The 12,779-nt window shown below is 38.3% G+C and overlaps 1 protein-coding gene across 1 annotated transcript; it reads left to right on the top strand.

The window, feature by feature from the left end:
- Positions 1-1,647: 1,647 nt before the first annotated feature.
- LOC148036129 (putative laccase-11) lies at positions 1,648-6,740 on the top strand. The gene is made up of 8 exons (XM_087678123.1): positions 1,648-2,022; positions 2,196-2,347; positions 2,824-3,071; positions 3,172-3,300; positions 3,644-4,287; positions 5,061-5,210; positions 5,699-5,909; positions 6,516-6,740. The coding sequence occupies exons 1-8, from the start codon at positions 1,900-1,902 to the stop codon at positions 6,644-6,646; spliced, it is 1,788 nt and encodes a 595-aa protein (XP_087534249.1). The 5' UTR covers positions 1,648-1,899; the 3' UTR covers positions 6,647-6,740.
- Positions 6,741-12,779: the final 6,039 nt, after the last annotated feature.

A 12,779-nucleotide genomic window follows, 5' to 3' on the forward strand; every position in this document is an offset into this window, starting at 1 on the left:
AGGGCCGTTTTTTTTTCCAAGGGGGGGGGATCATAAATCTATAATTGTATCACATGGGCTGAAGTGATGGGCCATAAATTTGTAATTGCATCACATGGGCTCAATACAAGGGATTTTTAAAGTCCCTCGTTGCACAATTTGTACACACGGAAATGTGCCATTTAATAAGGATATTCATAGGTTAAATTTGGAAAGTATGTTTTATTCATAAAATACTACTAAATAAAAAGTTTTCAAATGAGGCCTTAAATGCACGTGATAATGAAGGTTTATATATACTAAACCTCCGAGTAATCACCATAGAATCTATACTATTAGTTAAGGAGAGGTGGGGGGCGGGTGCCACGTGGTAGCCCCCACCTCCCCCACAAGAAGAAAAAGAGAACGCGGGGGTGGGTGCCACGTGTCTAGCACCTACCCCCGCCTGCAAAAATCGCGCTCGCCCTGGCATCGGGGCGGGTTTAGCCGCGGAGCGCCTAGTAATATCTTAAGAAGAGTGATATCTCTCTTCAAATTGAAGAGGTAAGTCTCCAAAATTTCTAATTATTTGTTGGTACTTATTCTCCAAAATTTCTAGGAAGGCGATTGAGAGGGAAAAAATGATTTTTTTAAAAAAATAATGCGCAGAGAATATCAATATTATGAATAAAAGGTATTTACATTCTTTGTTTGTGGAGTGTGGTTGGAAAATTCAGGAGAGACGTATTTTTCTGTGTCATGGAGACTCGAGAGGCCATTTCAACCGATTTTGGTACTGCAAGGAAATATAAAGCAAAGACGACTCGGCAGAAGCTCTGCTGAATCCCATGTCTGTCTGTCTGTCTGTCTCTGACCCACTCCCCCCCCCCCCCCCCCCGGCCCATGAAAGCACGCATTCCCATTCGCAAGGGAATTTTGTCATGCTTTTGTCAAAAGAGCTTTAAAGGGCGCAGTGGGTAAGCGACCAGCGTATGGTGAAACCTTCGGCTTTTGACAGCCAGGCTCTCCCACTAAACCATATTTATATCCTAAAGAAATTTGGAGCTGATCCTGAGAATTCTTTTTTTTTTAAATAAAAGAGGGGAATATATTATATATATAAAACCACAGATTTTTACTTTCCCCAAAAAATTATGACTCGCGGGGCTCAGTCAAAATCTTGAAATTTTGGGGTTTTTGACAGTGAAATAATATTGCATTTCCGTGTCAAAATCGCTTCTCTCTCTCTCTCTCTCTCTCTCTCTCTCTCTCTGTGTCTCTCTCAACCCACCCAGAAAATGAAACAATTTTACAGAGACAAATTCATAAAACACGAGAAAAAATTTATGATCATGGCTCTGTTAGTCTCCTGAAAATCTTTGGCTTCTTGACAGTGAAATAATAATGAATTTTCGGGTATTAAATTCACTCGACTGAGGGGGGGGTGCTTAGCCAGTAACTATTAATTGAAGTGAGCCAATCAGTACCGTGAGACTATTCAATCATGAGAGCTAGCAAGTCAATTACACGCCCTTTTTTAAAGATTTAATGTGGGTTGTTTTGTGTGTGTGTGTGTGTGTGTGTGCCTTGCTTACAAGTTACAGGGAATACAATTTGATTTGAAGGCAGCTTCTGGTGGGACACAAGGAAAATAAAGCTTATTATAAAGAGATCAGTAGGAGCCTAGTAGAGAGCACAAGAGAGACTGTGTCACAGGCTAGTGTCAGCTCCTAAAGAGAGGGGATCAGTAGGCTTACAGACAGAGAGAGAGAGAGAGAGAGAGAGAGAGAGAGAGAGAGAGAGAGAGAGAGTAATATAAGCCTATAGAGTATAGAGAGGCTGCTACTATCACACAGTAGGAGGATCTGATCTCTCATAGTGAAAGCTCTCACTCTGAGAGAGAGAGAGAGAGAGAGAGAGAGAGAGAGAGAGAGCTCAATCATGGCCTCCTTCCAACACCCCCTCCTTGCCCACCTCATGATCATCCTCCCTTTGCTCCTCCTCTTTGCCTCTGATCAGTTTTGCCAGCCTGCTTCTGCCAAGACTAGATACTTCAATTTCAATGTAGGTTGTGCATCATTTGCATTTCAATTTTCAAACAATGGCTCGCTAAGTATTCCCTTCATCATAATGCCAAAAACCTCCCCTTTAATTAATCGACCAAGAGTCTTGTGTGTCCTCTTAAATTAACTGATACAAATTTGAGGTAATCCATTGTTGCTGAACTCCATTTGCAGATCGAGTTTGCGAGCGTTACACGCCTCTGCCACACCAAGTCCCTGGTCTCAGTGAATGGCCAGTTCCCAGGCCCAGCCAACTATGTGAGAGAAGGTGACAAGGTGGTTGTCAATGTCACCAACCTGGTCACCTACAATGCCACCATCCACTGGTAATTTGATGATAAACACCACCTTAAGGTCACATTAGTGGAGGCTTTAAGTAAGACTGATATTAACTTAATCACCTTAATTGCAAGCATACTCATAAGCAAACACAGACATACACACACCTGCGCCTGATTTTTTTTCAATAAGCTGCAGGCAGCGCACACTGCATATAATACCCAATTTGGGTCACCCACCTGAACTGCATGCAAGCTTCCTACATACATCATGGCTGTAGAGAGCTACAAAAAAGGAGTTATTAGACCTTAGGTGAAAGTGAACAAATAATTAACAGCTGAGGGTTGGGTTCAATTTTCGCAGCTCCACAATCTTTCCAGTAAATACATGCATACTCACTGGTGTCCATATGCATAAATTGGATTTGTTTGTTAGCAACGCGCATGGAGCTTGTCTTTGGGCTGTAATAATCATGAACTCCATCTCTTTGATCTCCAATTGACTGTGTATATGCTGTTACCAGGCATGGAGTTAGACAGCTCTTGTCTGCATGGGCTGACGGGCCGGCCTACATCACACAATGCCCAATCCAACCGGGGAAATCTTATGTCCACCGCTTCCAAGTTGTCGGACAACGAGGCACCCTCTTCTGGCATGCTCATTTCAGCTGGCTTAGAGCTACTGTCCATGGTGCCTTCATCATCCTTCCCAAGAACAAGATACCCTTTCCATTCACAAAACCACGGAGAGAGATTGAACCCCTGATACTAGGTATATATTGGGAGCATCCATGAATCCTACATCAGTTCTTTTATGACCATCACAGATCTTTTGCTTCATTTCAGTTCATAAATCATAAGTTGTTTTTCAGGTGAGTGGTGGAATGCAAATGTGGAGGACATCATTGCCCGAGCATTAGAAACAGGAGGCACCTACAATATTTCTGATGCCATCACCATCAATGGGCAGCCGGGAAGCTTGTACAACTGCTCAGCCCAAGGTAGGAGGCATATGATGCTGCTGCTGCCTGCAAGCTTGACATGGAGTTTTCGACAGATTCCCACTATAATTCCCACATTGTGAGTTGTGACAACATCACGAGCTTCTCCTCAGGAGGCACCCACATACCTAGCTAGGTGTGGTTGGGGGCAGGGGGTTGCAGACCCCCGCTCATGATGTTGAACACTATAGGGAACCACAAGGGAAAAGAGCCCCTCTCTTCCCACATGGGAATAGGTCGAAAATTTCTTGGGATTGACCTAGTAATCATGGTTTCAGTCAGTACAGAGTTATCACCAGGACCCTCTGTATGCCATGACTCTTAATGGGTTGCACGATTGCAGGCACTACGGTGTACAATGTGACCCACGGGGAGACATATCTTCTGCGGATAATCAATGCGGCCCTGAACTTCCAGTTCTTCTTTGCCATAGCCAATCACACCATGACAGTGGTGGAGGTAGATGCAGCGTACACACAGCCCTTGCCAACAGACATGATCATAATCGCGCCGGGGCAAACGACGAATGTGCTGATAACAGCAAACAAATCCATATCAAACTACTACATGGCAGCATCTGTGTATTCCCCTCCAAACATAAGTATGGTGCCATTCCCTCAGACCCCCACCACTGCCATACTCCACTACAAAGGGGCATACCCTGCCTCCTCCCTGCTGCAAACAGACACAAACAACAGCATCCCTTCTTTGGCCTTGCCCAGCTTCCCTCTGGCCAATGACTCCAGCTTCCAAGTGAACTTCACCCAGAGCCTTAAAGGGATGAACTTCTCTCAAGGGTATTACTACTATGATGTGCCCAAGACTGTGGACATTAACCTGCTCCACACAGTTGGATATGCCCTGCAGCCCTGCAACAATGCCACCACAGGAAACAGTGACTCATGCCAAGGACCCAATGGCACCATCTTCAGATCCTCAGTCAGCAACATCACCTTTGTTACCCCTCCAAGACTGTCCCTAATGCAGGTGATTGGATTTGTCTGTGATGATGCAAGTTTAACAGAACACAAGAAGATGATGATAATAATAAAAAACTATATTGATATCAGAAATGTTAGATATTATTTTATTTGATTTTAGACAAAGAGCCCTTGAAACCAGATTGGATCCAAAAACACCTGAATTGTTGACAGAGAAGTGGGTAAATTAGAATGATAATAATGGTAACAATGATGATGATACTAGTAATAAGTCTGGCTAAATCAGAAAAGAGAAGATTTGAGCCAAAACTCTTTCATGTGAACAGGAAAGGATGGGCTCTCCTCTGCTCACAAACCTGCATACATACATAGATATGCATGAGGACATAAGCAATTGTGCATTGATTTGATTTGGTGATGGAGACACAGTTAAAAGCTGATTTGTGCTTTCAAGGCATGAAAAATGTTAGTGCAAAATAAGGGCTAGCTAAACATTGATATTAATATCCACAATGAATTACGTATTAATGTATTGATTGATGATGATGATGAGAGATAATGGTTATGAGAGTGCATAAATTTATACACACAAAACACATAGATGCACAAATATATGTATTTATATGTGTATAAGTTGTATATATGTGCTCCACTCATATAACACTGTTTGGGGAAAGTATTCTCATTATATTAGGTGATTGAATGGCAATCCTATTATGTGGCATGCATCTATACTTGTATATGTTGTATGTATGTGTTGCACTAGTGTAACGTTGTTTGGTGAAAGTATTCTCATTTTATTAGTTGATTGAACGGCAGGCCTACTATGACCATATAAATGGGGTATACACCTCAAATTTTCCGGATGTTCCACTCTTTCAATACAATTATACAGGTGTTAACCCTACAGACAAGGCAGCACTACCCGGGACAAGGGTCAGGGTGATCCCATTCAACAGCTCCATTCAGGTGTGTTAATTTTCCAAAAAGAATACTTAAATGATAGTTATCGACCACTAGAGAAAGTACAATCAAAGTTACTTAGGAGCTACACAAGTAGTTTTTTATTATACTATTTACTACGAGGGTGGAAGCATGGTAAGTTGGCTTGAAAACATGCTCTCAAATAAGCTTCTTATCTTGTATAGCATTATAATAATATATGTGTATGTTGTAACAAAAATTCAAAAAATGCAATTTGGCTTTGATAAAACTACACCTTTCCTTGAAGCCATAAAATTTTCTATCTTACAATGTGTATTGTATACTAAGACCTCTCTCTCTCTCTCTCTCTCTCTCTCTCTCTCTCTCTCTCTCTCTCTCTCTCTCTCTCTCTCTCTCTCTCTCTCTCTCTCTCTCTCTCTCTCTCTCTCTCTCTCTCTCTTTGTGTGTGGGTAGCCATAATGTAGCCAAATGGTGAGTATTAGCAACTAAAAAAAATCCTCCTTGGAATTTAGGTTGTGTACCAGAATACAGCGACACTCTTTTTCGAGTCGCACCCCATCCACCTCCATGGCCAAAGCTTCTACGTGGTGGGCACTGGCAATGGCACCTTTAATCCTGCCACAGATCCAGCCAAGTTCAACCTTGTCAACCCACATTCTCGTAACACTATAGCTGTCTATCCTGGTGGTTGGGCGGCTGTTAGATGGCGTGCAGTAAACCCAGGTAAGTGCATTGGGTACTCTCACAAACCTTTCTCATCCCTATGTTGCCCTATTTTACTTACTAAAATGCCTAAATTTCTACCACTTGTTGTGTAAGTTTTTGGTACATTTGCTTATTCAATAGTCAAATATTTTGCATGGGGGTAAAGTGCGTGCAATATATTTTTTCACGGGAAAATTCCATATCCAAATTCACAATCTATAGTTCTTAAACAAGATTTATGATGGGATATTTGATAACTAAGTTCAATATAATACAAATTGTTCTTGTCAATTTTTAAATCTAGCATCAACATCAACAAAGGTTTGCTAGGATTTTCATGACCAAGGGGCTAAGACATTCTATGGTAGAAAGTATTTCTAGCTTTCTCTACTTGAGAGTTCCCATCCACTATCAAATTGCATATCAAGAATAGCCAATAAACAAACTAACATATGCCCCTAAAGCATACAAAAGTAGTGTGCATTTCATAATGCAAGTCTATTCCTTTTACCAAGCAACAACTTTTATAACTAAGAATCACCTTCATTTTAGTTGGTTATTCATAACATACTTTTTAGTGCAAGCCATCATTTTTATTGATGTGTTGTTCTATGGTATCATCAGGAGTTTGGTTTGTGCATTGCCATTTTGACATACATCAATCATGGGGCATGGACATGTCCTTCATCACCCTCAATGGTGCAGGACCTTCCCAAACTTTACCACCACCACCAAGTGATCTACCACAATGTTAGGTGTTAGTCAAGATTTAGATTTTTTTGAGGTTACATGTTCACTCTTTGGAGATTCTGTATTGAGGCAACTACATCAAATAATTCTTTCCCACAATTTGTTGTTTGGTACTACATTAAATTTTGTTAACAAAAGGTTCATATTGAGGACAAGACCTTTTCATTTTCTTACATTGTTCTAATGTGTTCATCTGTCCTATGAATATTTCACATACATTTTCAAATCCCTAGTCAATTGAGGTTTAATTGAACATAACTTATTTATGCAAATGGGATGCTATGCATGTCTTTCGTCATACATAGTGCCTCACATGCATGCATGCATATAAAAACAATTAAACTTGAGAGATAGAGAAGGGGCTATATATGAGCTATATATGATCAAAAGGACTAATTATGGAAAAGATGATGTGTGGGAGAATTATTATTTTCAACAAAATCTAGTATAGCAAAAAACCATGAGCACACAAGGCTTACTACTATAGATTCCAATGCTACATCATGGTTTCTCCCTACTCTAGATTCCAGTGCTACATAATCTAAAATTGTTAAGGCTTCAAGAAAATGTAGAGAATAATCTTATAAAGGAGTTGTTTTTTTGTAAAATGCAATAAGGTTCAAGGCCTTAGGGTGTGCTTTTCTATATTCTAGAAATATAGAACATTTTTTGTAAAGTGCAATAAGGCTTAAATCCTTAGAGTATGCTTTTCAATATCCTAGAAATACAGACTAACATAACAAGCTCATTTCTCTACATATTATTCAACATATATTGTTTCTCAAGTTTTGACATTGTTTTTAGGTTCCTATATTGTCTCTTGAGAGACTCATTAATAATCCTTATGTTCAGGAGAATAAGTGCCATGATAAGCGTTAATGTAAGTTTATGATCTAAGTATACAACTATGTGCTATGATACATAATGTAAATGTGTGCCTCACCATAGGAAATTGCAACACATTCATACCCAAAAACCTTGATATTGTTTTAATCACATGAATCGACCAAAACTTTTTTAAGATTGAGGTATATAAGAAGCCCAAATACAAAGCTTTGCTTGTCTTATGAACACTTGAAGCCGGCATAAACAATAACTTCATGAAAAAGCTTTTCACAATGTAATTATTAGAGGAATTCTAAGTATTAAGCTTTACTTCTCACCATATATCCCATCATCACCAACTATACATGGAGTTAGGTATTATCAATCAAATAAGAGCTTCCAAGGATACTACATAATCCATCATGGGGGAGTCAATGTATAGCACCATTACTACTTTACTTGTACTTTTAAATAAAATTATAAAGCTACTACTCAATAATCTAGATGATGAGCACCCCTACAAAATTGGCTCCAACTAAAAGAGTGCACAAATCCGTAATGGTCCATGCATTTGGTGCGACAATAAAACTTGCATTTTGAATCGAAGGGATGAAGTGGTAGAATTTACTCAACATTGATAGCACACCGTATTACAAGTCACAATCCATTAAATGTTCTCATCCTATGAAATAACATGGCAAACCTCATCACAAGAACATAAAATATTGATAAGCCTTACAAGCTAACCCAATAGAGTAAGCAATTCAACAAAAAATAATATGTAGGCCCCTTGTTTAAAGGTACACCTCCCAATGTACAAGTATGAACATTACATCTAAGACAAGTGTGTCCAACCTATTATAAATGAACTCTATAGCTAGTGTACTCAGAGCTTTTTAACAATTTGGTTTTTAGATACAAGAATTACATCTTAAGTGAATGCTCACCATTTACAATGACAAATAGAACTTCATGCATGTGATTGTTGAATGGAGAAATTGATCTATGATTAGATTGGCATGTGTATAGAGAGGGAGGGGATCAAGTTTATGACCTAGAAGTTAGAAGAGTATTGCATCAATATGTTACTTATGATAGAAATCATGAATCCATCTATGCACTATTGTAAGCTAATCAATAAAGGTATTTACAACCCACTAATCAATACTTGAGGATGTGTGATACATCTAAAGCTCCTTTAATTAAAGCTATTTTACAGAGTAATGCAACCCACCCCATGTCAACTAATATGCATAGCCTAGACATTAGCATAAAAAGTATGGGAAGATGATAATATAGACAAACTCCCACTATAACTCCCATACTGTGAATTATGACGACATCATGAACTTTTTTGAGGGAGGGGCCACATATCTAGCTAGGTGTAGTTAGGGGTAGGGGGTTGTTGGCTAGGGTAGGACAACAACCCCTTTCCCCTAACTATACTTAGTGAGGTATGTGATGTCTCATGAGTAGAAGCTCATGATGTGCATGATGTGCCACTAGCCCCTTTGCCTTGAACCATACCTAGCTAGATATGTGGTGCCTTGCAAGTAGAAGCTCATGATATTGAGCACTAGAGGAAAAAGCAAGGGAAAAGAGCCACTCTTCCCATATGGGAAAAATGTCCAAAACTTGGTAGAACCAAAAATTATATGTTCATATAAAGGAGTCACAAATTATGTAGTCATGTAAAGGATTGATTATTAAATCCATATAAATCTAAATGATGATGATAGGAAAGAAGCAACATGTGTGTCACAAGTGATATAAATGAGTTTGGATGACATTTGGTGGATGACAATAAGAATGTGACTATTGGAGAGCTACCAGTGTTTATGTCCACCCACTTGAACTCCCAAGAAAAGAGTGCCCAATGGCTAAATTCTATACCATAATAGACAATGCCCAATAAAGACTAGATGGTTCAGAGCCTCTAAGTTTCCTAAACAGTACGTAGTGAACTTGTGAATGCACTCAAAACTATTATTGGTGGTATTACCCAAATTACCACCAAGTTGCATTATTTACTATTGCATTGTATATTAATGACCACGAAGTTACTTTGTGTGTGTGTGTGTGGTCCTATCCTTGGGCAATGACCAAACTATTAGTACAGATGCCTAAACTATTGGTTTAAGTTGCATTATCTATAATTGCATTATATATCAATGACCACAAGGTTCCACATGGTGGGGAGTAAGGTACACAAGTGGAATCCTACCCCCCACTAGAAATAGATCCAAAGCTATGCATTCAATGAGTCAAATGCTACATAGTGTTTAATGTATCAAAATGTGTCAATGTATTGAGTATTATATATGTCAATAAATTAGATAAAAAACATGGGGGATACTACTCTACATGTATATAAAGTATTAAATAAAATACCCTATTATGTGCCGATGGATTTTTAATTCTCTAAGAATTCACTTTTTTTTTGGAAATAGTATAGCTTCTCATGTGACCACATATCCCACTTTGAACTTTCATGGTGATAGATTACCAAACTAGGAACATGAAACATTAGAAAAAATAGATTTCATTTGTTTTTTTAAATTACTCTTCTAATAATTCAAGTCAAAGGGATCCATAGCTATTACAAAGGTTGCTTCTATGACTAGATTGGATGCTTATCTATATAAATATAACTTATTTTATTTTTCTAATTAATCTATATGCACTAACTCAGTCAAGGGTTAGTAGGAAGGGAGATTGTATGTGTGAGAGCAAAAAACCTCTTCAAATAAAACTTAAACCATATACGATAGTTAAAAAATAAAAAATTTAATGTTCAATCATCTTATTTCATAAAACATTAATTATTAAAAAAAGTTACAACTAACTTGTAAAATATTTTAACTACACTTTTCTCACAAATGCTCTTTGAAGGTATCTTTTCTAGGTCTCAACAATAAGCAAAGGGACTAGTTGTTATGTGCATCCATACAAAAGCACATGGTTAGAACCCCCCATGTTAATGCATATTACATGTGTCAAAATTGGGACCCAGTTTTTATCCATGTCACATCTACTAAGATCCTAGCAAAGCCTAAGCCACAAGACATATATATAAATCTAATAGTCTAAATGCTAACTAAGATTAATCGGATTAAAGTTTTAAGGAAATCTAGTATTACCACAAAAAAGAACTAGAGGACATGACAAATGAGATAGAAGAAGTGAGAGCACAATTGAAGGATATGGAAGAGTTACAAAAGAAGTTGTCAAATCCTAGTACTGAAGTATAAGGACACAAGGCTTAGACTTAGAGCCAAAGGAATCCATGCAAATCATGAAGTTATCTCCCTACTATATATTCTAATACTAACAAAGCTTAAAACACATAATGCTCAAGGAATATCCATGGAATAAAATTTAAAACAAAGTTTGGTTTTGTAAAAAACATTAGGGTTCAAGGCCTTAAAATATGATTTTTTAAAAGTTATGGAAATATAGAATAGTGAAAGCTAATTTCTCTACATACTATTCAACGTATATCATTTCCTAAATATTGTGCTTAAGTTCCTATATTGTCCCTTGGGAGACTCATTAATGATCCTCACCTTTAAGAGAAGAAGTAAATTCCACAATAAATATTATAAGTGTGTGTGCTAAGATAAATACCCAAGGAATTCACCATATGTATACCCTTTATATCACGTGTATTGAAGACCTATTTATAAATATCATTATCTGTGAAATTTTCCTTAATAAAACTTAATCATTTTCTATTCAATCTGTAGGTAACCCTTTTATATGGGGCCCTTCTATATGTAAAAAATGCGTAAAAATTGTATTTTTAAAATCCCTTAAGTTGAACCTAGGTGATACATATATATATTTATGAGTGATCTCCCTAGGGATAAATATAAGTATACATGTGATATAATAAATAATGTAAGTGTGTGTTTAACTACGAAATTGCAACACATTCATACCTAGAAAATATGGATATGCTTTTAATGTGAACCGATTGGATTAACATTAGTAACTTATTCATGCATGAAGAGGTGAACGTGAAGGTTTGGGAGTGAAGAAGCTACAAGAAAGTCTTGCTACATGTCTACCTCTCTATTGCATTTGACATGTAGTGAAATAGATTTTTGGACACATATTGTTCTCATGATTTTGACTTTGTGCCACAAGGATGGAATACGTTGTTGTCATCCAAAATGAGGAATGCAATATGCTCGATACGGATAGTGTGCTTTGGAGGAACTTGTGTCACTTAATGATAAAGTGAGAAAGACAAATCAAAATATTCTAATATATGACAAAAACTTTAAAGGGATCTAGTTTCACACACACGCGCGCGCGCGCGCAGGCACGCACGCACACACACACACATGCACACACGCACACGCATGCGCACGCACGCACACACACACACACACACACACACACACACACACACACACACACACACACACACACACACACACACACACACACACACACACACACACACACACACACACACACACACACACACACACACACACACACACACACACACACACACACACACACACACACACACACACACACACACACACACACACACACACACACACACACACACACACACACACACACACACACACACACACACACACACACACACACACACACACCTTAAGCAGCATTGTGCCTGTTATTCAAATGGTAGGGTTTATTTTGCACTTTCTCTCTAGGGTTCCTAGTGAGTAGGAGTTTGATAGGTAGTTTTGCAATGCAGATGAGTCACGAGCTACTCTGCATCAATTTAGGTTGGTGTGAATGGGTTCCTTTTTTTTTGGGTTGCATCATTGGCTAAGAGAGATTTTGTGCTTGTATTAGTTAGTTATAGATGTGACTATGTCTACATCATCCCATGGTTTGCAAGTTCATCGATTCCTAGTGAGTAGGAGTTTGATAGCTAGCTTTGCAACACATATGAGTCAAGAGGCACTCTCCATCAGTTTAGGTTTGTGAGAATGGGTTCCTTTTTTGTTTTGGCACTTCATTGGCTAAGAGAGCATGTGTGCTTTGTATTACTAGGTTATAGATGTGACTATGTCTACATCATCCCACGATTTACAAGTTTCACACTCGGAATAGTTTTGCTTCATGGGCATCCATATCGGATTAGTTTTTCTACTCTACTTAACTGGATGGAAGGAACCATTGCTAAAAGGATTGGAGGGGGTTTATATGTCCTGAAAAATAGTCATGGGGTCATGCATCTTGACAAGAATGTGTGTGTTTTATGGGATTGTGATTCTAGGTGAAATCCTCCTAATGTCCTCAAACTCTATGATGCAAATGGTA

Source organism: Lygodium microphyllum, chromosome 5 (assembly GCF_053477565.2).
Source record: "Lygodium microphyllum isolate KBCC chromosome 5, Lygodium_microphyllum_v1.1.10, whole genome shotgun sequence".
Taxonomy (NCBI): Eukaryota; Viridiplantae; Streptophyta; class Polypodiopsida; order Schizaeales; family Lygodiaceae; genus Lygodium; species Lygodium microphyllum.